General features: G+C 40.1%; 1 protein-coding gene across 6 annotated transcripts in view; it reads left to right on the plus strand.

Moving 5' to 3' along the window:
- ripor2 (RHO family interacting cell polarization regulator 2) overlaps window positions 1–27,289 on the plus strand; it is a 90,536-nt gene that overhangs the window by 41,164 nt on the left and 22,083 nt on the right. For all 6 annotated transcript variants that reach the window (XM_056399383.1, XM_056399384.1, XM_056399381.1 and 3 more), the window contains exons 2-11: window positions 10,276–10,396; window positions 13,000–13,155; window positions 13,754–13,832; window positions 14,537–14,560; window positions 14,941–14,994; window positions 22,989–23,138; window positions 23,762–23,825; window positions 24,043–24,086; window positions 24,265–24,390; window positions 25,017–25,165. In XM_056399383.1, coding sequence (XP_056255358.1) covers window positions 10,276–10,396; window positions 13,000–13,155; window positions 13,754–13,832; window positions 14,537–14,560; window positions 14,941–14,994; window positions 22,989–23,138; window positions 23,762–23,825; window positions 24,043–24,086; window positions 24,265–24,390; window positions 25,017–25,165 — 967 coding nt within the window. The remainder of the gene's footprint in view (window positions 1–10,275; window positions 10,397–12,999; window positions 13,156–13,753; window positions 13,833–14,536; window positions 14,561–14,940; window positions 14,995–22,988; window positions 23,139–23,761; window positions 23,826–24,042; window positions 24,087–24,264; window positions 24,391–25,016; window positions 25,166–27,289) is intronic.

Genomic DNA, 27,289 nt, shown 5'->3' on the forward strand with positions numbered 1-27,289 from the left:
ATGGTGTCAGGGCATCACGATGTCCCACTTTGGCACTCTGCATGACAAATCCTCATCTGTGGCTGGAAGTAAACAAGGCTGTGGCTGTGCAGCAGTGTCAGATTTTCTGGTGATGATGTGGTCATGGCACTGCTTGATTTGCCTGCAGCATTTAGTAACTATGTTGTCAGTGTGTGTACGCATCATGTGCTTCTGGTTTAAGCCCCTGTTTCTCTGCTGCTGAGGATGCTTCTGCTTTTTACTCTACGGCCTAATAATGTATAAATGTCATAAAAAATAATCTTTGAGTGCATTAATCTGGATTGTGCATTTCCTGGTGTGGTCTACAGTCCTCACAAGTCATTACACGCTGCTCTCCACTGCTGAAATGTCAGCGGCAGCTGCCTGAATGTAACTTCAGTCCAGACACGCCTCAGTTCATCTGGTCATCTGTACATTTAAATGCCACTCCATATCCCGGCCATAATTTTTCCTGCATGCTCTGCCCTATGAGGAAACTGATGACCTATAATTAGAATAGAGTGACTATAATCGCACGTTAAAGATATGTGGGGAAATCTGAACACACTTACACACACACACACACTGGGGTGCAGAGAGCAGTAAGTGCCTTTGAACACGGGGGAAATGTCACTGAGGTGTAGAGAAATGACCTTTGGCTCTTGTTGAATGTAGTGGCTCAAAAGAAAAATACAAAGAGTAGACCTATCAATTACTTGCACTGATTGAGGTGATAATGAGTGAAATAGGATCAGGCCGACACAGGTCTGAAAAAACTTCTACAACCCATATCAGAGAAGTAGCTGTCATATGCATGTGTGTATTTCTACAGCTTGTTGGAAATATTTCAGACCTGTCTTGACTTTCATGTGACAGAGCTGGCACTGGTCTCCACACACAAACACACACCACACACACACACACACACACACACACACACACACACACACACACAGCCGATTCTGTTCGATTCCCGCACTCACTGCAGTCACTTCCCCTCTGCAGCTCATCCAGTTTCCTGTCTGTCTGGTAATAAACAGTTTAACTGCATCAGATGACTGAATTGTTTGTCAGATGATTCTGGTTAATTCTATTTCTAGTCTAGATCAGTATAATGTTGACCTGATAAAGCTTTGGTTGTTTTAGTAAATTCACCATGGGATGATGTCTGAGATCAGAAGAGTCTGATTATTTGGGTCAGGATGCCAGGCAGTTTGATTATTTTTGGTCAGAGAAGGTGCTGATACACAGGGAGCTCAGTCAAGCAGAAGAAAACAAAAAAATAATTGTTACCTCCACCAAGGAAGATTATGTTTCCGCCCATGTCTGTTTGTTGGTTTGTTTGTTTGTTTGTTTACACAAAAAGTACTGAACTGATTTGCACCGAATTTGGTGGAGGGATGGATCATGGGCCAGGGAGGAACCCATTACATTTTTGGGCAGATCCGAATCATGTGCTATGAATTTGAATTTTTTACTCTGAGGTTTGTTGAATGTTGTTTGACAGTGGCCTTGGTGGAGCTCTGTGCTCTCTGTGTGCCATTCATGTTCTAAACTAAAAAAAATTCATTATTGATGAGAAAATACTCTTGATTTAAAGGAATAGTTTGAAATTCTGGTAAATACGCTTATTTGCTATCTTTGATCAATACCACTCTCACTGCTGTGCCTCAAACTTGAAGCTACAGCTAGCAGCCAGTTAAGTTAGCTTAGCACAAAGCCTGGAAACAGGAAGAAACAGCTAGCTTAAACAAACAAGATATAACGTGTGAATGAGTGAAAATTAGAGGTGCTGGTTGGTCAATTTTGTTTTTACCTTTGGGCAACGTCAGGCTGGCTCACACAGGTTGACTTGTAAAAAGTGTCATCAGTTACTCCCTCTGGTTGTGTGTCAGGTTGTTGTTTTCGTCAAATGTTTGTGGTCCTTCAGGAATTTTCGGCCGTTGTGAGCTTACAAAGGGATGATTATAAAGAGGCATTGTTCACATCTTCAGAGATGACTATTGACCAAGCTATTGATTCTTTTTGTACCTGCGGTATCCTCGCTGCATACCAGCATCACACAGGACGTGTTGAAATTTCTGTGCTGCCCATTGTTTTCTTTTGTGTGTTTTGTCTGTGTGATGAGATTCCTGGAAACACAATCTGGTAACTCTTGATCTTTAGTCAGAGCTTAAAAATGTTATTTATCATCCTGCAGGTGAAGGAGTAGAGGTGACTTACAGGGTCTCTATTCTCGGGTTCAAAGCTAAGGGTGAATTCCTGACTGTCACCAGAACATGTTATTTATAACATCTTCCTGTGTGTGTGTGTGTGTGTGTGTGTGTGTGTGTGTGTACATGCGGATATGTTTTACTACCTGGTAACCACAGGGAGATTAGGTTACACTTGTGAAGGCTAGTGACTTTATTTTCACTTGTTTACATGTATGAATTTCACATAGACTTTGTTTGACTTTTAAACTTGCTTAAATATTTTTTTTTTTTTTTGGCACTTGGAGGCAGCGAAAATAAAGTATAAACACAACACTGATGTACTATTACCTTTTAAGCTGATTTGGCTTCAATGTTGGTAAACGGTTGCCCTTAATCACATCTATCTTATACGAAAGCAACATTAGCTTTTATTTGGAGTTCTATTAAATGCTCCTTTGTTCGCCACATATGTGCTAACTGTCTGTCAAATGTTTGTTGCTAAGTGGGTGGTGTGCAGTAGGTTTTTAAAAGTTTAAACAGTGGAAATCGGATGGCAATTCTTTGTGGGTTTGTCACTACAAGCGACATCTTTCATGTACATGTAGAAATTTAATCTATTATGAATATAAGAATATGAATTACAGCAGCTTTAATTTCCTGCACCTCTCAAAATGTACATGTCATAGTGTTTGTCTTTGTGTTTTAAGTAAACATGAACTCAAAACTCTTCATTGATCAAAACCTTTCTCTGGGTTTGATCCTTTTTCAGTCGGCTGTGACAACTGAACCATTCCTACTATTAAAGGTGTCTCATCACCACATGCTCACACACTGACACTGGCATTTTTCTGCTGTGCACTGTCACCTTAGAACAGTTTCCTCCCTGTCTTTTTAGTACCTTTGAGAAGACTCTTAGTGAGGATGAATAAGCCCTTCCTCAGGAGGAGCTTGCACTTTTCCTCTGCACTGAGAATAATGAGGCTCTCAGTTCCTGAGGTCATTTTACCTTGTTAAAGTATAAATGGCCAAATGCTGTATTCAGTTAAGAAGCGCTATCATTATCTTTCTGCCGTACACTACTGTAGATTCACATGTGCACGTACGCTGTTCTGGTGTCACCTTTCATATACATGACTGTGTGTGTGGTTACGCTCCGCTGTGCGTTTTGCTGGGCAGATTTGTCGGTGTCACACAATTCGCCTGCAGGGACATTTGGATTTGAAACAGGTTCTCTCCAAAAATGGTGAACATGGTTAATGGGATGTGACGAGAGCGGGATTAGAACATGCTGGCTTTCATCTCAACATGAATCTTTTGCATGTGTGGAATTATGTCTAAAGTTCAGGATGTCTTACTGTGAGTCTTAAATCTTAACTTGTTCATTCTGAAGGAATATTTGAGGGAATTTTTCATTTACATGCACTCACTTTGTAGTGCACCATGAGCGTGCCTTAATAGACCTTAGTTTCTTTTTGACTCTGGTTGAGATGTTCGAGAGGTTCAGAACAAGCTGCTGTGCTTAAGTAACAAAACCAGGTAGTGTCAGGTGTCTCACCCTCTTGTTTTCAGTTTTGAACAGGATTACAGGGGAAAAAAAGAAGAAGACAGAAGCAGAATGTTATATGTTTTGGCTGAGGGATGAGAGCTAGCAGCCAGTTTTAGCTCAGGTTGGAGCTCTACCAGCAGTTATCTTCATCACTGAACCAGCATGGACACAAGTGTGTGTAGCACTAGGGATAACTGAGCAGCTTTCAGGCACGCTCTTGCAACCTGCAGGGTGTGTTGGAGCATGTTACTCTATTTCCAGTCAAATGTAACAGTAAATGATCACTATAATCTCTTGCATTTGTTCTGTTTCAACAGAACCCCTAATTATTTTTCTGTTAAACAGACATTTCATACACTATGTTGTATAAAAGCTCTCATCATCTCTGGCCTGCTTTATTCTTTAATTTGTTCCTATTTTTATCTGCACTTCCTGTCACATTAAATACAAATAGATGAGAATAGAAAACTTAATCACAAATTTTGCATCTGCAAAAGATCTGAATATAGATTTTTCTATTTTTTTTTCCAAATGAAGGGCTGGTGCTGTACGAGCCTCGGCCCTGTAACACGAGGGCGTGTGTCCTACTTCTTGGCAGTTGGCTCATAACCGTTGTTTTACGTAAGACACTTACTTGTCTGCTGTTGCCATGGTGAGGCTAATTTATACAGGCATCAAGAATTAGGCTCCTGTTGTTAACATGCACTGTGGGCTAACGCTGGTTTTTTCACATAAATACACACTCGTACACACTTGGAAAGAAACACACACACTCAGAGTATTATTCATGAGTTAAGAGAGTGTGTATGCGTGTGTGTTCCCCTGTGTGTGTGTGTGTGTGTGTGTGTGTGTGTGTGTGTGTGTGTGTGTGTGTGTGCATGCGTGCAACTGTTTGTTGGTGAGACTCCTGCATAAAAGAGGAGAGTGAAGTGGGCACAATGAGCAAAGTGTGAGTGTGTGTGTTTTGTGCAGGAACCCTTACCAGCAGACAAGAAGCTCAGAATGATTGATGTGATTATCAGTGAGAAGAATTCAGAGATGCTGCAGTGCAAACTTAGCAAACTGCAAACTTAGTAAAGAAATCCATGAGAGTTAAAAGCTCTAACATGGATTTACCTCACCTGTGTTCCTCATGGGAAAAGAAAGTGCCTCTATCATGTTTTACAATAAATATATAATTGTATGAAAAATGATGAGAGAGTAAAGATGAGAGTGAGAAGTAGAATCACCTGAATACAGGTCCTGAAATATGAATGGATGCTACAAAAGATGGCAGAATACATCTTGTATCTTTCTCTGGGAGATGTTTGAATCTGCAGCCGTTTGAATGCAGAGGAAAGAAAGAGAGTAAAGTTGTGTAGTGTTGTGTGTCCTGTGTCTTTAAGGAAGACTCACAACCTGCAAGTCGAAGGTTATGTGACAATGGAGACGGCTAAAGGTGACCATGGAGAAGAGCATAACACAACTGTCCTTGGGCCCTCTGTAAAGCGACGTGAAAAACAGAGTAAAGCTTGTTATTCAAACCCAAAATGTTTCTTGATTCTTTCAGCTCTGTTATTAGTTTTGTCAAATTCTGATTTGAACGTTGCAAAAATTTTTAATTTAACAATGATGATTACAACTAAAGCCTTATAATGAGGCAACCTCCCTCCAAAATATCTATTATAAAGATTCATGCAAACATAACTTAGGCCATCAGATTTCAAAAAACACTTTTAAGGAAACTTTCCATGTAAATCACTTCTTGATTCTTTAATGTCTTCCACCGGCGCTGTTCACAAAGTCTCCTGGAGACGTATAAGACATAATAAAAAGAAAATGGCACAATGTTGTTGGAGTAAAAAGGCAACAGATTTCATTTTAAAATGAATTCTTCCTGAAATGGGTCAGTTTTTGTTCAAGCTAAATTTCATGAAACATTGTCCCATCCCCAGCTCACACAGCCAACAGAGGTGGTGGCACACACACACACACACACACACACACACACACACACACACACACACACACACACACTGTCAAGGGTGGGACTAAATCATTAATGCACATGGACCCTGGAGCACTTGCGGCAAACTGCTATTACATCAGTTTTTCTGCTCTTTCATGCCAGTCCTCCTTCACTAAGTTGTGTGAGAATGTGTTATTTGTTGGTGGCACTAAGAAGTGCAGAGTTGTTTTATGATTCAGTGGTTGCACTCAGCTCTTTGTGAGGGAATGTGTGTATGTGTGTGTGTGTGTGTGTGTGTGTGTGTGTGTGTGTGTGTGTGTGTGTGTGTGTGTGTGTGTGTGGGCATTGATTTAAATGTGAAGTTTGTTTTGAAGGGGCTTGCTGAGTTCTGGGAAAGGTTTTGGGATAAACCAGAAGTTTGGATGAGCGTGGACATGCTGCTCATGCCAAGGTGTCTACTACAAGAACACAAGGAGAGTAAAAACAGGATATATTTTCTTTAATATATTATATTTTCTTTATCTTTTGGGTAAATGGCAAAATATTTTGCTCTTACAGCATTAATATAGAAGAAAATGAGACATGAACTTACAACTAACAGTTATTTCATTATTTATCTGCAGATTATTTATTTAATTCATCTTTTTGTCTATAAAATGTAAGAAGTGAAGTAGTGAAAAATGTCATTCACAGTTTTCCTGGAGCCCAATTCTGATGTCTTAATACGTCTTGTTTTGTGAGACCAACAGTCTAAAACTAAAACATATTAAGTTTTCTATCATATATGACATTTTTGCTTTAAAAATGACAAATTAATTGATTTCAATAGACTGATTTTCAAGACATAAACAGCCGATGTTCCTTTAATCTGCCTGTAACAGCTCGATACACTTCCACATCTAAGATACAGATGCTGCAGATGTTTTGCTCATAAAGCCTATTGCGTAATGCTTGAAACACAGGTATTGGCTTTTTTTTTTAATTTTTCAAATCTGGGTGAGGAGAGCCGAGATGATTATCTTTTTATAAAGTGCCACATTTATCCAGCAGTGGGTGAGTGAGTCCCTGAAAATGAATGTAGGACAAAACTGAATGAATTTCATTCACCACCTTACAGTCAGTGTTAGATTTCAGTGAGCACACTGTGTAACTCTGAGGTAAATATGAAGCTATTTTCTGCATGTACTCTCTGATGACAGTACTCAGTGTTATTCCCTCGAGTCCTCATCATGGGCAGAGCTCGCTGCTCGTACCATTTGGGAACATCAAGGTATTGAAGGGATGTGAAACTGAACAGCTGGTATCATTGTGTACAGTTTTTAGTTCTCAAGTGTCCACATCTTCTCTCTAGCTTCGTCTAAATCCTCATGAAATGATGGGGAAGTGTGAGGAACAGTATCGCTGTCCTGTGATTACCCAGTGAACATTAGGTAACAAAATGTACCATTATTTGCCTCCCACTGCTCCTCTTTTAGGAGAGTGAGTCAGAAAGTCAGAGAGACAAACAAGGCAAGGCAGAAAACTGTGCTGTTGCACATCCAGAGACCAGAATGGACTAAAATGCTTCACAGCATTAGAACAAATTGCTGCTCTCCTGTAAGGTTGTTTGTTTTACTGTCAGACGTGACAAGATCGAGGTGATAATGCAATACAAGTAATTACTAGTCTGTCAGCAGAATCATATCATAATGATATGACCACATTGTGTTATCTGACGAATTTCTGCTGTCCAGATTAATATTTCAGAGCCAGTTGCAGCTAAAAAAAAAAAACAACAATAACAATTAGAATTTAGACTTATCAGTGTTTAACAGTGCGGCACAGTTAAAGCCTCTGACAGAAAATCAGGTATGTGCTGTGTTGTACCTGTGGCTTCACTGTTTACTGACAAACCCTAGACTACACTTCTACATCGCTACAAGTAGGTGAGAAGTTAAAGTTAAGATAAGTTAAGTTTTTTTGGGGATATTTGGGTAAAGCACAGCAAGCTTAAAATGCAACATTTGACATTTTTTCACCTCGTAAAGTTGATAGGGCAAATGTGTATACAGTAACTGTTGTTTGTTTACACATGCAGGAGGCACAGAGCAACATTAATATTCATTTGGAGTGATGCAACTGGCCATTTCACAAATGCACATCCAATATTAACATTTATTTTTTCGCTGTGTTGTTGTCTCTACAAACTCCTGGGGGAAATGTCTGGCTCTTGAGCTGCTAAATGCTCCACTGTGTTCACCAGCTAGTCTCTAACCTTGTCTGCTGTGGAGGAAGTGTACAGGGAGTTTATCTGAGCATTGTTTTTTTTTGCTGAAAACAGCTGTCTGCTTTAGCTGAAAACACAGCTGAGAGGAGAGCAGAGTTTGCAGCCCCGACAACCAAAACAAAAGAGGCGACAAAGCTGGAGGGGAAACTTCAGAGTGGGGCGATTATTTCAGTTTGTCACTACCAGCAACAGGTTTCACGTTAACACATAGTAATGTGATTCATTGTTAAAATCAGAATTATTGTCTTGTGCTGATTTAATATTATCATGATATAGATTTTAACTGTTTGTAGCCTAAATTTTTAATTTTCTTACATATTCTCACATACAAAACACATCTGTACACACAAACATCTGTAGAACCAAACAAGATATATGTTTGTCCATCTCTGAGTCACAGCTAACTGGCTGCTATTAATAGCCTGAACAGTATCAGTCTCACCAGCCTATTGTCCACCCACCGCAAAACATGGATCTAGTCTTTCCTCGAGCCCCGTGTCGAGTCTTTGTGTTGCTCCCTGTCTGTCACAGACACCAAAGGGAGAGGATATCAGGTTGCTGGCAGTACTGCGATGTCTGCGGAAGGAAGTGTGTGTGTGTTTGTACATGCATTTGTATGACAACATGAGCCCGACCCAGCCCCCCCCCCCCCCCCCCCCCAAAAACACAGACATGGTCTGTCCTCTAGAGACAGAAAGAAACGGGGCAAAAAAAAAAAAGCAGTAATTTGCTTGTCACTCGATTTTGACTGGTGACGCTGCGGGATGTTTTCACTAGTTTGTGTCTGGAGGCGAAGCAGACACGGAGTAGAGCTGAATACTGAGGCTTCACAGGCTCATTCCTCTGCTTGTTAACAAAGTTTAATTTGATTTGACAAATCTGTGCGTCTCTGTCTCTCCTCCAGGCTTTTCTGTGATTCCATACTTTTCCTTTAGCTCAGTTGTGATACAGATTAACAAGGCAGGAATGGCACTTGTCTGGCTCGCTGCAGCTTTTGCAGTCATCACACTGTCAACACTGAAGTCAGCATGTTGGTCAGTTGAGCAGATGCTTATCTCTGCATTTGCTTGTTTGCTTTTCATCTCTAAATTCAGTTCTTCAATGATAGTCCTCGTGCCAAAATGTCTTTCCTCCAGGGCAGTACTTTCTGATGGCCCTGAAACTGTCAGGGCAGTTTGCCATGGTAAACACTGCAATCGAGAGAGCAAGAGAGTGAATGAGCTGATTGTGTCATTGAGGTTATTCTGTATTAAATACAAAATTAAAGGGAGGAAATTATTGTAGCGTACTTTGTCTCCTGGATGTACCGATCAGATTCTGAAGTATCAGCCGGTACGTTTACCAACCTGACACCGGTGCTCTCTTTTTCCCAATGAAAAATCAGTGTATCTCACTCCCGTTGGGATGCTATTTATTTAAGGTAACATGATGCCAGAGATTAGAAGATACACCTGTGCCATGATCTGGACAAAATCTCATCATGCTGGTCGAAACTGTGATTGAGTTATCTCAGTGGATTCTTCTCTCTGGGCACTTGATCTCTGTTAAGTCATTATCTGACAGCTATAGATGGACTTTTCTGTGTCTATTTTCAGCCTCCTCCCCAAGTGCCCATCGTGAGTCATGTTGCATCTCCAGGTTTAAAAAAAGGTTGAAATCTGACAGGCTCCTGCAGCTAAATATAGACACAGTGATAAAAGATGTCTTAACTGCAGGAGAGGCTGATTAGATAACTCAGTCATAGGACAGTGTGGATTGGCTTTCCTGGAATTCATTACATGCATGTATGTGAATTAGATCGCTAACTGGCGTAAGTGGCCTTTTTATGCAGTGGCTGCTGCTTGCGACACATCTGTGGCTTTTAAACAGCTGTCAGTCTGATGAATTGCATTTTTAAAGGAGTCTAAGTCTTAGTCGGTCCGAAAAAATGTGCACAAAGAAAGTGAAGTCGTGTTGTGCGCTCCTTGTCTGAGATGGGAAAACGCACAACAGTAACAGTAGAGGTATGTTTGCAGTTGAGTGGTGACAGTCAGACCAGAGGAGTCATGTTAGCACAGGCTCTGAATGCTGCTTGTCCACATCGCACACGGCGAGCATCACCAACAGTGCCTACTTTGTGCTACCCTGCACAATGCTCACTGTACTCCAGTTAACCTCCGTTTTGACATGGCCTTGGTGTTAACTGAGTTCACAAGGTGCTTTCATTGTGCTCGTGATGTATTACCGTCCCTGGTCCTTCACTTGTCCAAATATTGGCAATGGATTTGTATGTAACAGATTTGTGTGTCTTTTTTTTTTTTTCTCTCTCTCTCTTCTCCAGGAGTGTCGTCCCACATCCCAGAGATCATGGCGGCCGGCACCCACTCCCCCGGAGGGCCCAACGGCATAATCCGGAGTCAGTCCTTCGCTGGCTTCAGCACATTACAGGAGCGACGCTCACGGTAAGCAGAAATCTTCAAAGCGGTTAATCTGTAGTCAACTGATGTTACTCATTTCTGAAATAACAATTTAGGTCAGCGGGTGATTCCGGGACTTTGTTCAAAAACACTGCAGCAAATTGATTTTCCACAAACAAGTTTAAAGTACCATATCCTCAGAAACGGTACTGATTTGGAGGTTAAGCATTTTAGAAAATAAGTTAATGATGACTAACATTAAATGAAAGTCATCAAATGAAAAGTCAACAACGGATCAGGCCATTAAAGAGTTGTTTTATCAGTGAAGCGCTATTCCACTGATTTATTGCAGTACTGCTTTAATCGAAACAGCAGAACCGTACATATCCTGACTTTTAGTTCTCAGTATGGGTCCAGTTTCAAAAACACTAGATCCTACAAATCCCATCATGCAGCTTCATAGTTTTTTTTCATTCAATTTGTTATTATCTCCTCCACAGCCACAGAAAACATTATTTAACTGTTTCCGTCATGACCAACCTTCATGATGTTGAGCAAGCCTCAGCAAGTCTAAGAATTCAGTTCCTTTACAGATTCTTAAAAAGGGTGATCATCACTCTGTTGCATAACCACACAGCTAAGTCAGTTTCCTGAACAGTGTAATTCACAACCAGAAGCTGCTTGAAAGAAGTCGGATATCGATAAAAGTTCTTGAGAGATAAGAGTTTTATCTGTGTTTCCTCCCTCTCTGACTTCCTGTGGTCCTGCTGTGAGAACCTATTTGAAGACACTGTTGCCCTCTTTTCTCTGTGCTCAGACAGTGAACGGTGTAATTGGTTGGAATGACTCGGGGTGTGGGGGCGACTGACAGCGACTGACAAGTTACGATTCTGATAACGAGCGAGGTGGAACGCTGCAGAGATGCGGCTTCTGAGGCCACTCCAGTGTGTGTGTGTCTGTGTCTGTGTGTGTGTGTGTGTGTGTGTGTGTGTGTGTGTGTGTGTGTGTGTGTGTGTGTGTGTGTGTGTGTGTGTGTGTGTGTGTGTGTGTGTGTGTGTTATGAGCAAAGGCCATCCATGTGTGTACCCATGTGCATGTTTCATGTATATGCACGCATGCATACTGCAGACTTTGCACTTTGTGTGCAAAAATGCAAATGCACAACTATTAGTTAGTTTGGAATTGTGTTAGTATGTATGCATATGTGTGTGTGTGTGTGTCTGCCACAGAGACACTACTGTACCACAGCTTGCGTGACCCCAAGGCTACGCAGCGCTCTCATTCAGTGTTGCCCTACATTTGTGGCAGCTTAGCTTAACTTGTGCTGCGTTTTCCTGGCGCGCTGCAAGACGTGCCACGTTCCAACTTGTCGAGCGCTGGAATTGGTTGTCGCCGCGTCCCTGAGATGACTCTGGGATCGTTTCATTAAGTCAGGGGGAAATGTCATTTGTCAGCTAAATCTGTAATGGTTTTAAAAGCTGAAATGTGCCTGAGCGGGTAAGATGATTGTGACCTAAAATGGAAATGATGTGAAGGGAAAAAAGCCTTGTGAGGTGGCTGTGCTCTACAGAAACAGAAAAATGAAGGCTTAGACAGAGTGTTGAAACTATTCATGGCGTTCTCAATTAACATTTTGATAATCTTTGTCGTTTTTGCTTGATAAATCACTAAAAATTATTTAAACACGTGTCGATTTTTGCACTGTTGGTCAGTCAAAACAAGCAGTTGAAAGATTTCACTTCAGGTTTGCACATTGGTAGAGCTACAATAATTAGTTGGATAATCAATATAAAAATAAATAATTTTGATAACAGATTCGGTCACTGTTTTCTGATGTTTTATAATTCAAATGATTCATTGATCGAAACAATAATCAGAAGATTAATCAATAATGAAAGTACTTGTTATTTGCAGTCCTACACTTTTGTACATAAATGATATCACTGCCGTTGCCCGTTATTTACATATATCAACAAATTAATTCTATTTAACCACACATTTGTTGGCTTCAGTCAGTCACACTGTTGGTCATCTGCTGGAGAAGAACACTTGTTTGCATGTGGTTGCATATATTTGTGCGTACCTGTGATTTAGCACAGCCCTGTGACTGATGAGGAAAGGGTTCACCGCTGAGGTTATGCTGGGAGTTTGCTTAATTGTATAAAATGCAGGCTGAAAGTGTCAGTCCTGTATGACTGAGTTATCTTGGTGTGAACAGACTCAATGAGCCCTCTCCAGCTGTCAGATGAGATAAATTCATGCTGAGACTGGCCCAAGGGCATGTTCAGGATGCTGTAAAATAATAGAGAAATCTCATCTAACGTATTATTATAGGCAGCCTGGAGGCCTCGCTATCCGAAATACTGTGGAAATACTGTGATAAATATTTAATATGAGATGTAATGTTGTCTGAGTCAGTAACTTGTGTACACCTTGTAGTCCAAAGTAGATGTTCAGGCCAAGATGTTCCTCCTTTCTCCTTCTTGCGCTATGAGAGTTTTGAAAATGTCTTGAAGCACAGTGTGTTTAAAATCATTGCACAGCAGACGGCAAAAAGCAAATTATCCTGTTCGCTGGTAAAAAAAATCAACTCTTGATAGAGCCTCCATTGCACTTACTATCATGTATGTGTGTGTGGTTTTATGCAGGTGTAACTCTTTCATGGGGAACTCAGCGGTGCAGAAGAAGCCTCAGTCCAAGCCCAAGAAGCCTCACCTGTCAGGACACAAGGGAGGCAGCAGCTCCAGAGAGCCGCAGCCCAAAAGACTGGAGGAGGTTTACAACGCACTCAAACAAGGCCTGGAGTGAGTAACTCACACGCTGATGGATACTTACAAAGTATAAACACCATTTTCAATCCATAAACTCATCTAATGTTCTAGAGCAATTATTTCCTTTTAAAGCAAGTGAGAGAATCTGTGAGTAAATGGTCTCAGTCCATATATGTTGATAATTTGTGACTTTAATGTGAACATTTACAGCCTGTTGACATTATCTTCGCCATATATTTACACAACCGCACAAACATTTATGTGCCAAAGTACAGTATTTATACTAGTCATTATATACATATTATTTTCATCAACTTCCAGTGCACTTACTTAATTCTATTAATTTAAGAGCTGAAATGATTAGATTAATCAATTAGTCGAACGACAGAGAATTGATTGGCTGCTATTTTAATAACAAAAAAAAAATAACAAAAAAGTTCTTTGGGCTGTTAGTCGGATAAAACAACTTCAGTATGTTAGGCAGTATGCAACATTACTGTAGGCATTTTTCTCTATATTCTGACATGTTATCGACCAAATAAAAAATTGATTAATCGAGAAAATAATCGTTGAATCAATAAGCGATGCATTTGTACAGGACCCTAAGAGTTTTCATTTTTCTGCTCTGTAGTGAGTATCTGGAAGTTCATCAAACGGAGCTGGACAAACTCATGTGTCTGATGAAGGACATGAAGAGAAACTCTCGCTTGGTGAGACACTACAACACATTTATTTACATTTACATCGTTTGTTTGAGGCTTTCAGTCATTTCTGTATTTTTAAGCTTTAAATAGGATATATTGGAGGTGTCATAAAAATCAAAGCCTCTTAGTTATGATTATGACAAAACTGTTTACTTGACTTGAACACTGTTTATAAGTTAGAAACTCGTAATTAGGGTCGGATCTCATCTCAAAGGTGACAAGAAGCCGAGGCCTCCGACAGTCATCATGCAATTGTCCCAACTCAGCCCAATGTCCCAATGCCAACCATTAACAACTGCTATAGAAATATTCAAATCACTGAATCACTGAGTATCTGTGTATGAAAGTAGCAAGGGCAAAGGTTTTCACTTTTGTCAATTTTGTGATCTCAGACCTGTTTTGTTGTCATTCAAATGATAATACATCACATGCAATCATAATACATAAAGGTCAGTGTCATAAATCCACACATAACAAATTCATTTTAATTTGCTGCAGTGCGCGCACATGCACACACACACACACACACACACACACACACACACACACTGCATGCAGAGTCACTGGTAAGAGTGTTTAATAGGATCTTTTCTTGATGCCAGCAGTCTGCTTTGCATTACTTAAGCAGCCTGAGCTGTGCTGGCCCTCTGTACTAACTGTGTGTGTGTGTTTGTGTGTGTTTTTGTGTCTGTGTGTGTTTTTCTCTCCAGGGAGTGCTGTATGATCTTGACAAGGTGAGTTGATGGAGGGGAGGGTCTACTGTAACAACCACTCCAAGTTTGGTGTGTGTTGGGAAAATCTTTGATGTTAGCAAAAAAAAAAGAGTTGAAAGGAGGGATAATATAAAAAAAAAAAACAGCTGAAGGCAGAATAAAGGAGGGAGGAAGGACAGAGTAGAGAAGTGAAGAGCTGAAGGGATTGAGAAATAATGCAGGAAAAATGGGAGAGGGGGGAAATGGTTGATGGGGCAGTTAGGAGAGACAGGATTGCAAACTGTGCCTCAATACATCCTGTGGTATGGACATAAAAATCATTATTTTTACAGCTGTAAACCACATGTAGCCACATTCTCACAGGCAGCAGTAAATCTTGTGCTGCCTCTGTCTTTTTGCAGCAAATCAAAACCATTGAGAGGTACATGAGGCGTCTGGAGTTTCACATGAGCAAGGTAAGCACTCCAATGTGATAACTAAATATTTTTAAGGGTTGTTATTATTTTGTCAGTCTCCATTATCTGAGTTCAGCACTGAGTCCAGTCTGATCTATTTCCTGCATGCCTCTGCAGCACCTTGGAAAGCATAAGTGCTGTTAAGATGTTTCCTCTCTCACAGAAGCCTCTCAACATCTCAGTCAGTCACTCAGGAACCACAGTGATGATGCATATTTCTACCTCTTTTAAAGCAGTAGGTTGACATTTGGACAATTTCTTGCCAAGAGTTAAAATATTGGTACCACTCTCATCTCTGTATGGTAAACAAGAAGCTACAGCCAGCAGCTAGTTAGCTTAGCTTAGCATAAAGACTGGAGACCGGGGGAAACAGCTAGCCTGTCTGTGTCCAAAGGTAACAAAATCTACTTACCAGCTATGTGTGAGAGTGATGTTATTGTTCTCATCTAACTCTCAGCAGGAATATCAAAATTGTTGAACTATTCATTTAACCTCTTGTTCTGATAAATTAGGGGTCATTATTTGACAACTTTCATGTCGAGTAGGTGCACTGTGACACCACACGTTGCTAACTTTTTTATTTTATTTTTTGAGTTAGCTCCAGGAAGGATTTTTGCTGCCAGGTCAGGACAGTGTTCCTGCTCTTTTCAGGTTCATTTATTGATGTATTAGCGAAGTTTCCAGCAGGTTGAGAAAACTTCCCCACGGTGATGGCCGGGTCTGGAAACTTTTTCCCTTTTTATGCTCTTTTGTAGTTTCCTCCAGGTTGCCATTAATCCCCCTGCGAGGCAGTGAGGCTCTGTGATTCTTCTTCCGTGTCCCCTTTTTATGGCTCTGTGACGGCTTTCCTCGCTGTGCGTCAAGTCAGACACGACAGCAGGCAATCAGTATACACACGCCCAAACAACAGCTCAGCTCCAAAGGTAACCATGGTTACCCGAAGACAGAGCCTTTGAACTCCTGAGGAGCTCAGAGAAGCCGTCTATTGGTTGATGTTAACCCTTTATGTTCACATACATCGTGACAGACAATAAAAACTCACCTTCAGGTGTCCAAAGCCAAACACATGTTCACAACAACACGACGACCGACAAAGACAAAGCGCTTGGTCACATTTGTGGCTCACGAGTGTTTCTGAAGGGTGGAAGGCAGCGGTGAATCTAGGTCAGGGCAGTTAGGAGGCTACAGCGATTAACGGGTTCCATAAAGGCGAAAAGAAGAGAGGAGGAGATGGGGGGCAACATAGAGAAAAAAAGTCTGAGTCATTTTAAAATAGGTGAGGTTGTCGTAGAGACTTAGGCAATGTGTCTGCAAGTGTGCGCCACTTTGAATAAAATAACAAGGAAAAAACACGGGCAGATTCAATACTTTTTTGTGAGGTTGTCACAAGCTGCAGTTAAAAGGAACACACACTCACTCAGATCCTTTCTCTTTAACATCCAACATTATTCTGAAGCTCTTCTGTTCTTTGCAGCTCTGTACAAAAATAGATTTGAATGCACTTGTAAATATTTGAAATAGTGAAGGAGACTGATTTATCTTGCCAGACAGGCAAAAGGCCTCAAAAGTCAAAGCACAACAAAAAAGTGAGTTAAATCTAGCACTCAGCGTGTTCTTTCATTCTAAATATATACCAGCGCTCCTTTGCTAAACCCTTGTCTTGACTGGGGATGAAATAGTTTTAAAACTTGTCAGATCTTTGGATTGAGAAATGACTTCACAAAACTATTTGTCATTGTCTTTGGATCTGTCAGTTTCTGTGCACAAAAGATAATGTTTGGTTTGGTCCTGTTGTGTAGCGCATGTCCTGACCTTTTCCACCAAAAGTATGACGGTCTGAACATTTTTGATGCTGTATCAGATTTTGTAGAAACAGAAACATGATTTGGTAAGGACTTATTTTTAATTTCAGTTTAAAGTGAAATAGGGCAGAGGAAACGCAGGCTGAGTCCAAACTAATACAGAGTCCACTAGCGACCCTTGATGCCCCCTGTCTGCCCTGTGAACTGCAATTGCCACACACACACACACACACACACACACACACACACACACACACACACACACACACACACACAGAGTGGACAGGTCCATTTTCCAAACATCAGCATCAGCAGATAGCTATTTAGTGAGATCAATTGTAAAGTGTCCAGCTAAGAGAATCGGTCAACCACAAAAGCATCGAGGTCAGGAAATTAATTCACACACACACACACACACACACACGCACACACACAAAAAGAGTTGGCCTCATCCTTATATAAAGAGCGGTTGTAGTTGTGCTTGCAGAAGGTGAATAGTCTTTGACAGAGTTGTAATATGTTCAGTCAGGCATCAGTTACCACAGAGTTGTCCAGTCCGTCATTTACTTTCACACAGATAAGTGTGTGTGTGTGTATATCATCCAGTTTGTCGGAAATATGTTTTGTCAAGCTAGACCGATGCTGGGTTGTTGCATATAATTCATATTGCTGTATATGTCAATGTATGCCTATGCCAATAAGTATGCATTTGAGGTCATTTAGAAACAGTGTCACCATTACAGAGTTTCACCAGAGAGCACTGACAAATTGATTTTTCAGCTGTCAAATGTCATGCTCAGTTTGTAATTGGTCACAGTTAGAATAAAAACAAATCTGGGATCCTGCCAAGATTGTTTTTTGTTAAAAAAATTACAGATTTTTTAACCCCCCCCCCCCCCCCCAGATATCAAAATCACTATCAGCCTTCAGTCCACTAATTCTGGCCTTGACATGTCTGCATGACAGAGTGAAAAAAGTACATTTTTGTGTGCTGATTAGCCTTTGTAGAGAGGAAGAAGGAGCCATCATCACCTTTTATATTGTTGCAGCCAGAGTGATGAGCACTTCAGAGATAAGAAAAAGAAAAAAAGAAGCTGCCTCAGTAGAGCAAGATACAGGAAATGGACAACAATGAACTCCTGTGTGCAGGACATATCGAATACCTCGAATGTGTGTTATCGAACGTTAGATGTCATACATTGTGTTACACATATGTACGTCATTAATTTGGTGTGTGTGCAGCACATTCACTTCACCTCATTAGTGAAAACAAATCCTCACAGTCAATCAGCAGCTGAGAGAAGATGTTCAGTGTTTCAGCAGCTGTGAGTTACAGTAAGTCTGTACGTGTTTGTCAGTGTTTGTGCTCAGGCTCAGGCGTGTCTCTTTGTGCTGGACAGCTGCCGCGAGGGATGACTTAACAATCATCCATCAGCAAGTTGTTAGGGAGTGTGTGTGTGTGTGTGTGTGTGTGTGTGTGTGTGTGTGTGTGTGTGTGTGTGTTTGTGTGTGTGTGTGTGTGTGTGTTTGTGTGTGTTTGTGTGTGTTTGTGTTTTTGTGTGTGTGTGTGTTTGTGTGTGTTTGTGTTTTTGTGTGTGTGTGTGTGTGTGTGTGTGTTTGGGACTCACATCAGCCCTGTCTTTTGTTCCTGTTCGTGCTGCCGGCTGCCCGCAGATGTCCGAGCCGTAATTGGCACACATGGAGGAAGCAGGTGGCACAATACAACCCCTATGATGTCCTGCATGGGATAGTGTGTGTGTGTGTGTGTGTGTGTGTGTGTGTGTGTGTGTGTGTGTGTGTTGTGTGTGTGTGTGTGTGTGTGTGTTGGCTATTAATATCAGCAGGGCATCATTAAAGAAACGAGTGACAAAGAGAGAAATTGTGTGTGTGTTTGTGTGTGTGTGTGTGTTAACCATGTGCCAAATTCAATTCAAAAATGAGTGTGAATACTTTGCATGTGATTATTTTTATTACAGGGATTTTTTGCTCCCCTTGAATGCTAATCTTACCACCAACACACACACACATGCCCACAGATCCCCGGAGAGGGGCTTGTGTGTTTGATGCTGTTTGATGTGGCCCGCCTGTTTTAATCTGCTTATAATCACTCGCCCCCTGGCAGAAAGAGTCTGCGTGTGTGTGTGTGTGTGTGTGTGTGTGTGTGTGTGTGTGTGTGTGTGTGTGTGTGTCTGTGTGTCTGTGTGTCTGTGTGTGTGTGTGTGTCTGTGTCTGTGTGTACGCACACCATTATCCTACGATTCAGGATAATGGTCATATCTTAAGAGGATTCCTTCCATATCCTAAAGATTCACTGCTCTTATTCAAAATCCCACAATTTAAATCCAGATATTCAGTAGATACAGAGACAATCCTTTAAAACTGCCAGTAATTCTTAATAAAAACCACAACCCTTACCTCTGGCCCCACTGTAAAACCACCAAACAAATATTAATTGTTTGTGTTTTTACAAGGCTTATCCTAGGATTCACTTAAAAATACAAAAAAACGGAGCTAAAATATAGACTTCACTGTTAATAAATGTGAACACTGTATTATCTGCACCCTGGGCATAATTGATTCACCACTAAAGACTCTTCCATAATCCCTCACTGGGTCTCTGAGCCTCATAGGTTTTATCATCCCACTGAGCAGTAATTAATACAGGGACTCCGAGTCCAAAAGAGGACTTAATTCAGAATAAATTTACATTCAGTATTTGTTAACGTCTGGTAAAAGTTAATTAAGATGGTTCAGATGTGGTTTTTTCGGGGGATACATGTCTAACCAGGTTTGAAATTGTATTGAAATTGTCTTTTAAATGAGCACATGGGTCACCCAAAACAATCTGTTATGTTGAGAAGGTTTTGGATGTAAAGTTATATATAGACTCAACTTCGTCTTAGTGATGGAGTTTTTTTTTTGTATTACATTAGTTTCATTTTCTTGATTAATGATTTGATCTATAAAATGTCAGAACATAGGGAAAAAAAAGTTCCACGTGTCCAAAGTGACGTCTTCAAAGTCTAAAACCCAAAAATATTCAGTTCATAGAAGACTATGAAAAACAGCAAATACTGGTTTATGAGAAGCTGTAACCAGTGAATTTTTGGCACTTTATTTAAATTGTTGCAGACTTTTCTAATTAATGTACGACTAATCACTTCACCTTTGTTTTTTGTGTGTGTTGATATTATTGACAGATCCATCTGAGCAAGTTCGTCACAGATTCAAAAACTTAAAAAGACAAGACAATGCCTGTGTGTGTGTGTGTGTGTGTGTGTGTGTGTGTGTGTGTGTGTGTGTGTGTGTGTGTGTGTGTGTGTGTGTGTGTGTGTAGCATTACCACCTGGCCAGAAAATGTATGGCTTCTTTCTTTTGCCTGGCTCTCCTGTGCTCAAAAGGTGTGTGTAAGTCTTTTTCCACACTTCATCCATCTGCCCGTGTTCAGGTTTCTGTCCTTTTTCTTTGTCTGTGTTTTGCCTCTAATGTTCCTTCTGTTTCTGGGGTGAAATGTGCCCGAGGCGCAGCAATATGCTGATGGCTGTCCTCTGGAGTGGCGCCTGGCTGACCTTCAAAAGGACATTTCCTTGAAGGCAGCAAGAGGTGATTGTAATTGGGGACAAAAATTAGCCTAATTGGCTGATAATGATATGATTACTGATTGCCTGAGAAGAATGACGGCTATTCATCAGCCCCAGCTTGTGAAATATTGTTACAGAGCCGCACCGTTTTCTCCAATGGAAAACTCATTGTAGGCGTTTTCTCCTTTATGTGACAACAGTTACATCATATTTCTCAACTTAATCAATACAAAAGTTCACTTGTACGAATGTGTGTTTTCTTTTGAAATGATCTCAGCTTCATCACCAACCACCACTGCTCATGTTTACCTTTGTTTTGTAGTGAAGTGTTAGCAAAGAACCAGCTCTATACCAATCAGAGAGCTGAGAATAACAGTTGTGGTTGGAGAGTGTTTTAGAGCTGGCTCAGCTCAGCTGCTGCAGCCCCGCCACATACACCACATACCACAGACAGACAGACAGACAGACAGACAGGGCTGGGTCCCATTCGGGGGAGAGGGTGCTGGAGGCGCTGGTTGGTTTGACGTGGAGTTGGTGAGATGAGGCTGGGTGTCCTTTTTCTATGTAGGTGTAACAAGATAAGTTATAAGCTACATTACCCATCCTCCTGAACAAAAACAGCCCACAGCAAACATCATTTTTACTGTAAACCCTCATGTGCCCACCCACCACAGTAAAAACATGCTCTCCATACCCATGTAAACATGTCCACATACACAGTCACAGTCTCCTCTTACAAACATGCTGGCAGTGTTCGTTTCAGACACAAAGATGCACAAACAAACACTCAGAGAAGCTGTTAGGACGGCAGGAGCCAGAATGGCCCATTTTCTCCCGCTTCTCCCTAATGAGTGCCATAAAGAGCGCGAGGCATCAATATTTCAGCGCTCTCGTCATGCAGGCTGCAATGTTTCCCTTTGATGAGGCTCACCGGAGGTGTTTTGTTTTTGCCCGGCTGCCGCTCCGATCATATTTGAATTCAGGAAGCCAGAAAAGCAGACAGACAAGGATGCTGAACACCTTGACTGATGATACACTGTAGTTTCTGGGAGAAATTAGTTTGAGTGACTCAGCAATATTTAAATCAGTCAATCCTCTGTTAAGAAGAGTTGATGGACACATACTTTCATTTGGGAGATTGGAAGTTTTGTTTAATAATGAATTCAGTCTATTTTGGGCCTATTTTTGTATCGATTTTGACACTAGGTGCACAGAAGTCTACAAAAAGTAACTAGAGAACTTTTTAAAACTGTGATAGTGTGTTTTATCAGGTGAAAAGAAAAAATAAATAAAAGTAAAGACATGAACAAAAGGAAGTGTCAGATATTAATACCTTTTAAAAGTTTGTTGCTCTTTAATTAGATCATTTGATGCCATAGAGTTAGAGCCATAGAGAATAATAATAACCTGATTTATAGTACACTTCCCTTTTGTGCTCTTACAGTACAATAACAGAGTGAAACAATTAAATATGCCAACATAATGAGATGATGAGACAGAACATAAGAGAAGACTACAATACCACATAAAAAGACTAAAACCATTAAATAACATTAAAAAAAAAACATTTAGAAAACAAAACAAGCTCCTCCACCTTTTGGCTTTGCAGACAACTGTTTTTCTAACCAATGGGCTCAACAAAGCTATTACAGCTGTGGTTACAACATCATCTTATCTTAACGATTTCACTCCAGCTGAAACTCCCAACATTTCAGCCCACACTGAGAAAGCAGGATGCTGATGGAGTCGTTCCCTGTGGGTTTGGGTTAGATGAGACTGGTGCTGCAAACTCAAGTCGGGCAGACATCTCCAAATGAGCTCTAAACGCCGTCTGTTGTTGTTCCCCCGGCTTTGGGAGTGTCCCACTGGGGTCTGTCGCAAACCGGGGACGGCACAGGCGTCTGCCACTGGAGGCTACAGTTACACTGATACATTCCAGCTGTATCTGCTCACTGTCAGTTCAGTGCAGGACTCTTTTCTCCTCCGTTTCTCAGGTTATCTGTTTGTCGTGCTTAACGACTGTCTTTCTGTTTGGACCTGCCGTTTTTTGCTCCGTAACTTTCTGTAATTTCTCTTTCACCTATTTCACTGCGTCTTCATTTGTAGCCTCTTTCTTTTTTTTCTTCTTTCTTCAATCTGAACATTGTGAAAATTTCTTCTCAGTCACAGTGGAGCCTGTCATTTTAGAGCGTCTTGTCATACATTTCATCAGTTTCTATTTTTGCTCTAGTTGAGGACCCGTTGATAAAAGTCACAGTAGTGCTGAGTTACTCAATACTACACAGGCCTGAAGCTGTGTTGGGCATCCTTGAATGAATCCCAGTGAGATGTGAACATATCCAGAATAATTTAGATGGCAGTTGGAAGTTTTTAGGGAGTCTGCCTCCTGCCCAGGGATGTTTTGATGTAATGTATGGAGGGTTTCTAACTTCAAAGACTTGCTTCATTTCATTAGTGCAGAAGTTTCTCTCTCTCTCTCTCTCTCTCTCTATCTCTCTCTATACTAATGAACGAGAAAGTTTGCGCATGTATGAATGCATGCTTGTCCTTGTGGAACATTTATTAAAGATGGGGGGACTCTGTGTGTGTGTGTTCGTGTGTGTGCATTCAGGTGGATGAGCTGTACGAGGCGTTCTGCATCCAGAGCCGTCTGAGGGAAGGTGCCAGCCGGATGAAGCAGGCCTTCTCCTCCTCTCCCTCTACTAAAGGCACCAAGGAGAGCATCGCAGAGGTCAACCGCCGGTACAAGGAATACACTGAGGTACTGACATACAGTGTGTGAGGAATACTGAGGAAGATCTGCACATTTTTTCTGGCAGGATTGGCCTCAAAGTTATGTTTCACCTTACCAAAGTCATATGTAGTTTACTAATCAATGGTCTAATAAAGGCATTGGCTTTAGTTAGAAAGGGAATATTATTCTGGAAACATGGATCTTCTGAGACATCATTGGAATAAATCAGCCACGATACTACACATACATGATTTTATGATTTTTTGTATGTCAGATCTGAACAGATACATTTATTATCTGTTACATTAACTCATGAAAATATAACAGTATGCATTAAATATTGTGTCAAAGCAGACAAAACCCACATTATACTTAAATGTATGATACAGATTACTGCTTACACTGATTTGTAAACACTAATAATATAAGTCACACACTTGCAGAATGACCTTTAAGTCCCAATTACACACACACACACCTGTCGTCACCTGTCCTGAGGGCTTAGACCAGCCGTCCTGCCTCCTCTGCAGTTTAGCTCTGACTGGCTTTGTCAGAGTCTCTGGAGATAACTTGATTACTGTTGTTGTTCTTGTCTTGCGAGACAAACGGCTGTTTGTGCAATCAGTCTCATCTTTCCGTCTCTTGTGCAGAACATGAGTACATTCGAGAGCGAACTGGAGAACCTGCTCGGGGAGTTTCACATCAAAATGAAAGGTGAGATAAGAATCTCAAAATCCATAAAAAATGTATTAAAAGCCATGTGTACTGAATTGGGACACTGAACCCTCACACGGTCACTTATTGTAAAACACCAGCTAAATACTGAAGTCACATAAAAACTAAAGAGGTTGCTTGGCTCCGTATTGATATCAGTTTTTTCTTGCAGTCATGTCCAAATGTTTTTTAAAAGTCAATTTCCTCTCTCTGACAGGATTAGCAGGCTTTGCAAGACTCTGTCCTGGAGACCAGTACGAGGCAAGTTCTTTTTTTCTTTCTTTTTTTTTATTGTAACACAGACGTTAAAAACAACTTTACATGTTTACATCCAACTTGCCCTCCAGTATTGAACAATGTTGCGGGTGTCACCCTTTCTCATGCTTCAGACTTAAACCCTTTTTGTCTTTTCGCACTGCCGTCTCCTTCCCTCCTCCAGATCTTCATGCGGTACGGTCGTCAGAGGTGGAAGCTAAAGGGCAGGATTGAAGTGAACTCCAGACAGAGTTGGGATGGAGATGAGATGGTCTTCATGCCACTCATCACTGACCTCATCAACATCAAGGTACTGTGGAAATCCAGATAACTGCCTAAATTAATCATTTTCATGCAAAGTGTCAAATTTTTTGTGTTTCAGCTTCTTATATGTGACTCTTTGATGCTTTTTGTCACATATGATAGTAAATTTATTAATTTTGAGTTTTAGAATATGGAGGACAAATGTGATGAGCATTTTTCACTTTTTCTGACATTTTATATACAAAATGAATAACTGACTAATCAAGAAATAATGGGCAGATTAATTGAAAATCATCATTAGTTGCAGCTCCAATACACAATATCAAGGACTGACTCATGACTCATGGCCATACTTGAGCTTGGTCTTCCTACTTGTTTTGTGTATCATTTAGACAATTGGCCCTTGATGGTGCCAAGGGGTACAAAGATTTGTACTTAATTTCACTTCAAACCTCATCACAGATCCAACCTTGTATGCTTTAGTCACTTTTTTATCTGTAGTCAAGGATGATAGTACAGGGTATACAGGCCAATACTCAAAATCACAACAATTCATCAACAATCAGCTGACTTGTGCCAGTGACTTGAATGTCAGAGAAACTTGAAAAGATTGTTTTCCAGGCGCATTCAGTGAACAGTTTCTTTTTTCTTTTTTTTTTTTGGTCTCATCAGGTGACAGAGCTGAAGGGCCTGGCCACTCACATGTTGGTGGGAAGTGTGATCTGTGAGACCAAGGAGCTGTTTACTGCTATGCCTCAGGTGGTGGCTGTGGATGTCAACGACCTGGGGACCATTAAACTCAACCTGGAGGTCACGTGGTAGTAAGTAGACTCTTCTACACACAAAAAGAAATTTCTTTCTACTGTAGATTGTTGGTTACTTTCTATGCCTCTGTTTCTAATAGATCAGACCCGATGCTCCAAATGGTCAAAAATCAACATTACTGGGACATCATGATATTCTGCAGAAACACTTCTTGCCATTATTCAATATTACTACTCAGGAAAGGGAGATTGTGATAATATTTCCTGTAACTGAAACATGGAGATATAACATCCAACAAAGGATGCCCTGGTCAGAGGTTCATGAGGCTACCTGGGCAACTCATATAATGAGATATAATTTAAAAGTAGTTTCATCACTGCACACTGTTGTTGGTATTGTAAAAGATTTTTGGGGGTTTATGTTCCTGAGTAGCAAAGCACAGTTGAGCAGATAGATTCTGTTAAAAATATCAGTGAAATGCCTAGCCTCCCTGGCTTTGTCACATTTAATATCAAGAGCTCAATATATTTGTTGATGTACACATGTACATATCAATTCACAGTATCAAGTCTTTATTCAAATGAAATGGGTGTACCACTGGGAAACCAAAATTACCAGATTATTTTGTGACTGTTTCATTGTGAGTTTTAAAATGGAGATTCTTTTATTTTCATTTGATTGCCACTCCATTAGTGGGGCAGGTAGGCAAAATAATTGTGCATTTTTTGACTAAATCATAAAAGTTTCAGCATATACTCTACATATCCCAAGGTTTTATTTCAGAAGTGGACCTCTGGTGACATTGGGAAGTCATTGACCTCAGCATTGCATTTTTTCAATTTTTGCCCCATTTCTACATTATAAGCATGTATATATTTGCCAAATTGCATAAAGGTGCGTATTTGCTGCTGTAGCCATGTTACATAATTTTGCACAAATTTTGCAGGGGGGGCTACAAACCTTGTCCAGACTTCACATATAAAATGATTCCACGTCTGAAATAGTAAGGCATAGAATAGTAAGGCATAAAATGTCATACTATATTGAGGCATAAGAATGTCATAGAATAGTAAGGTATTAAAAACATCATAGTATAGTAAGGCAAAAAATGCCATAGTATACCACGGCATAAAATGTCATAGTATAGTAGGGCATAAAAGGTCATAGTATGGTCAGGCATAAAAATTTCATATTTTAGTAACGCAAAAAGAAAACCATAGGATAGTAAGGCATAAAAAGTAAAAGTAAGGCATAATTATGTCATAGTATTGTAAGGCAAAACATCATAGTATAGTAAGGCACAAAAAGTCATAGTATAGTAAGGCATAAAAAAGTCATAGTATATTAAGGCATAAAAAAGTCATAGTATAGTAAGGCATAAAAAAGTCATAGTATATTAAGGCATAAAAAAGTCATAGTATAGTAAGGCATAAAAATGTCATATTATAGTAAGACACAAAAAGTCATAGTATAGTAAGGCATAAAAAGTCATAGTATAGTAAGGCATAACAATTTCATATTTTAGTAACGCATAAAAACATCATTTTATAGTAAGGTATAAAAAGTCATGGTTTAGTAAAGCATAAAAAGTCATAGTTTAGTAAGTTATAAAAAGTCATAGTATAGTAAGGCATAAAATGTCATAGTATAGTAAAGCATAAAAACATCATGGTATAGTAAGCCATAAAAACGTCACAAAACATCATAGTATAGTAAGGTATAAAAAGTCATAGTATAGTAAGGCATAAAAATGTCATATTATAGGAAGGCATAAAAATGTGATAGTATAGTAAGGCATAAAAATGTCATATTATAGTAAGGCATAAAAAGTCATAGTATAGTAAGGCATAAAAAGTCATAGTATAGTAAGGCATTAAAATGTCATATTATAGGAAGGCATAAAAATGTGATAGTATAGTAAGGCATAAAAATGTCATATTATAGTAAGGCATAAGTCATAGTATGGTCAGGCATATAAATGTCATATTTTAGTAACACAAAAGAAAATCATAGTATAGTAAGGCACAAAAAATCATAGTATAGTAAGGCATAAGAATGTCATAGTATACCACGGACATAAAATGTCATAGTATAGTAAGACATAAAAACATCATAGTATAGTAAGTTATAAAAAGTCATAGTAGTAAGGCATAACAATGACATAGTATAGTAAGGCAAAA

Source organism: Seriola aureovittata, chromosome 16, assembly GCF_021018895.1.
Source record: "Seriola aureovittata isolate HTS-2021-v1 ecotype China chromosome 16, ASM2101889v1, whole genome shotgun sequence".
NCBI classification, from domain to species: Eukaryota; Metazoa; Chordata; class Actinopteri; order Carangiformes; family Carangidae; genus Seriola; species Seriola aureovittata.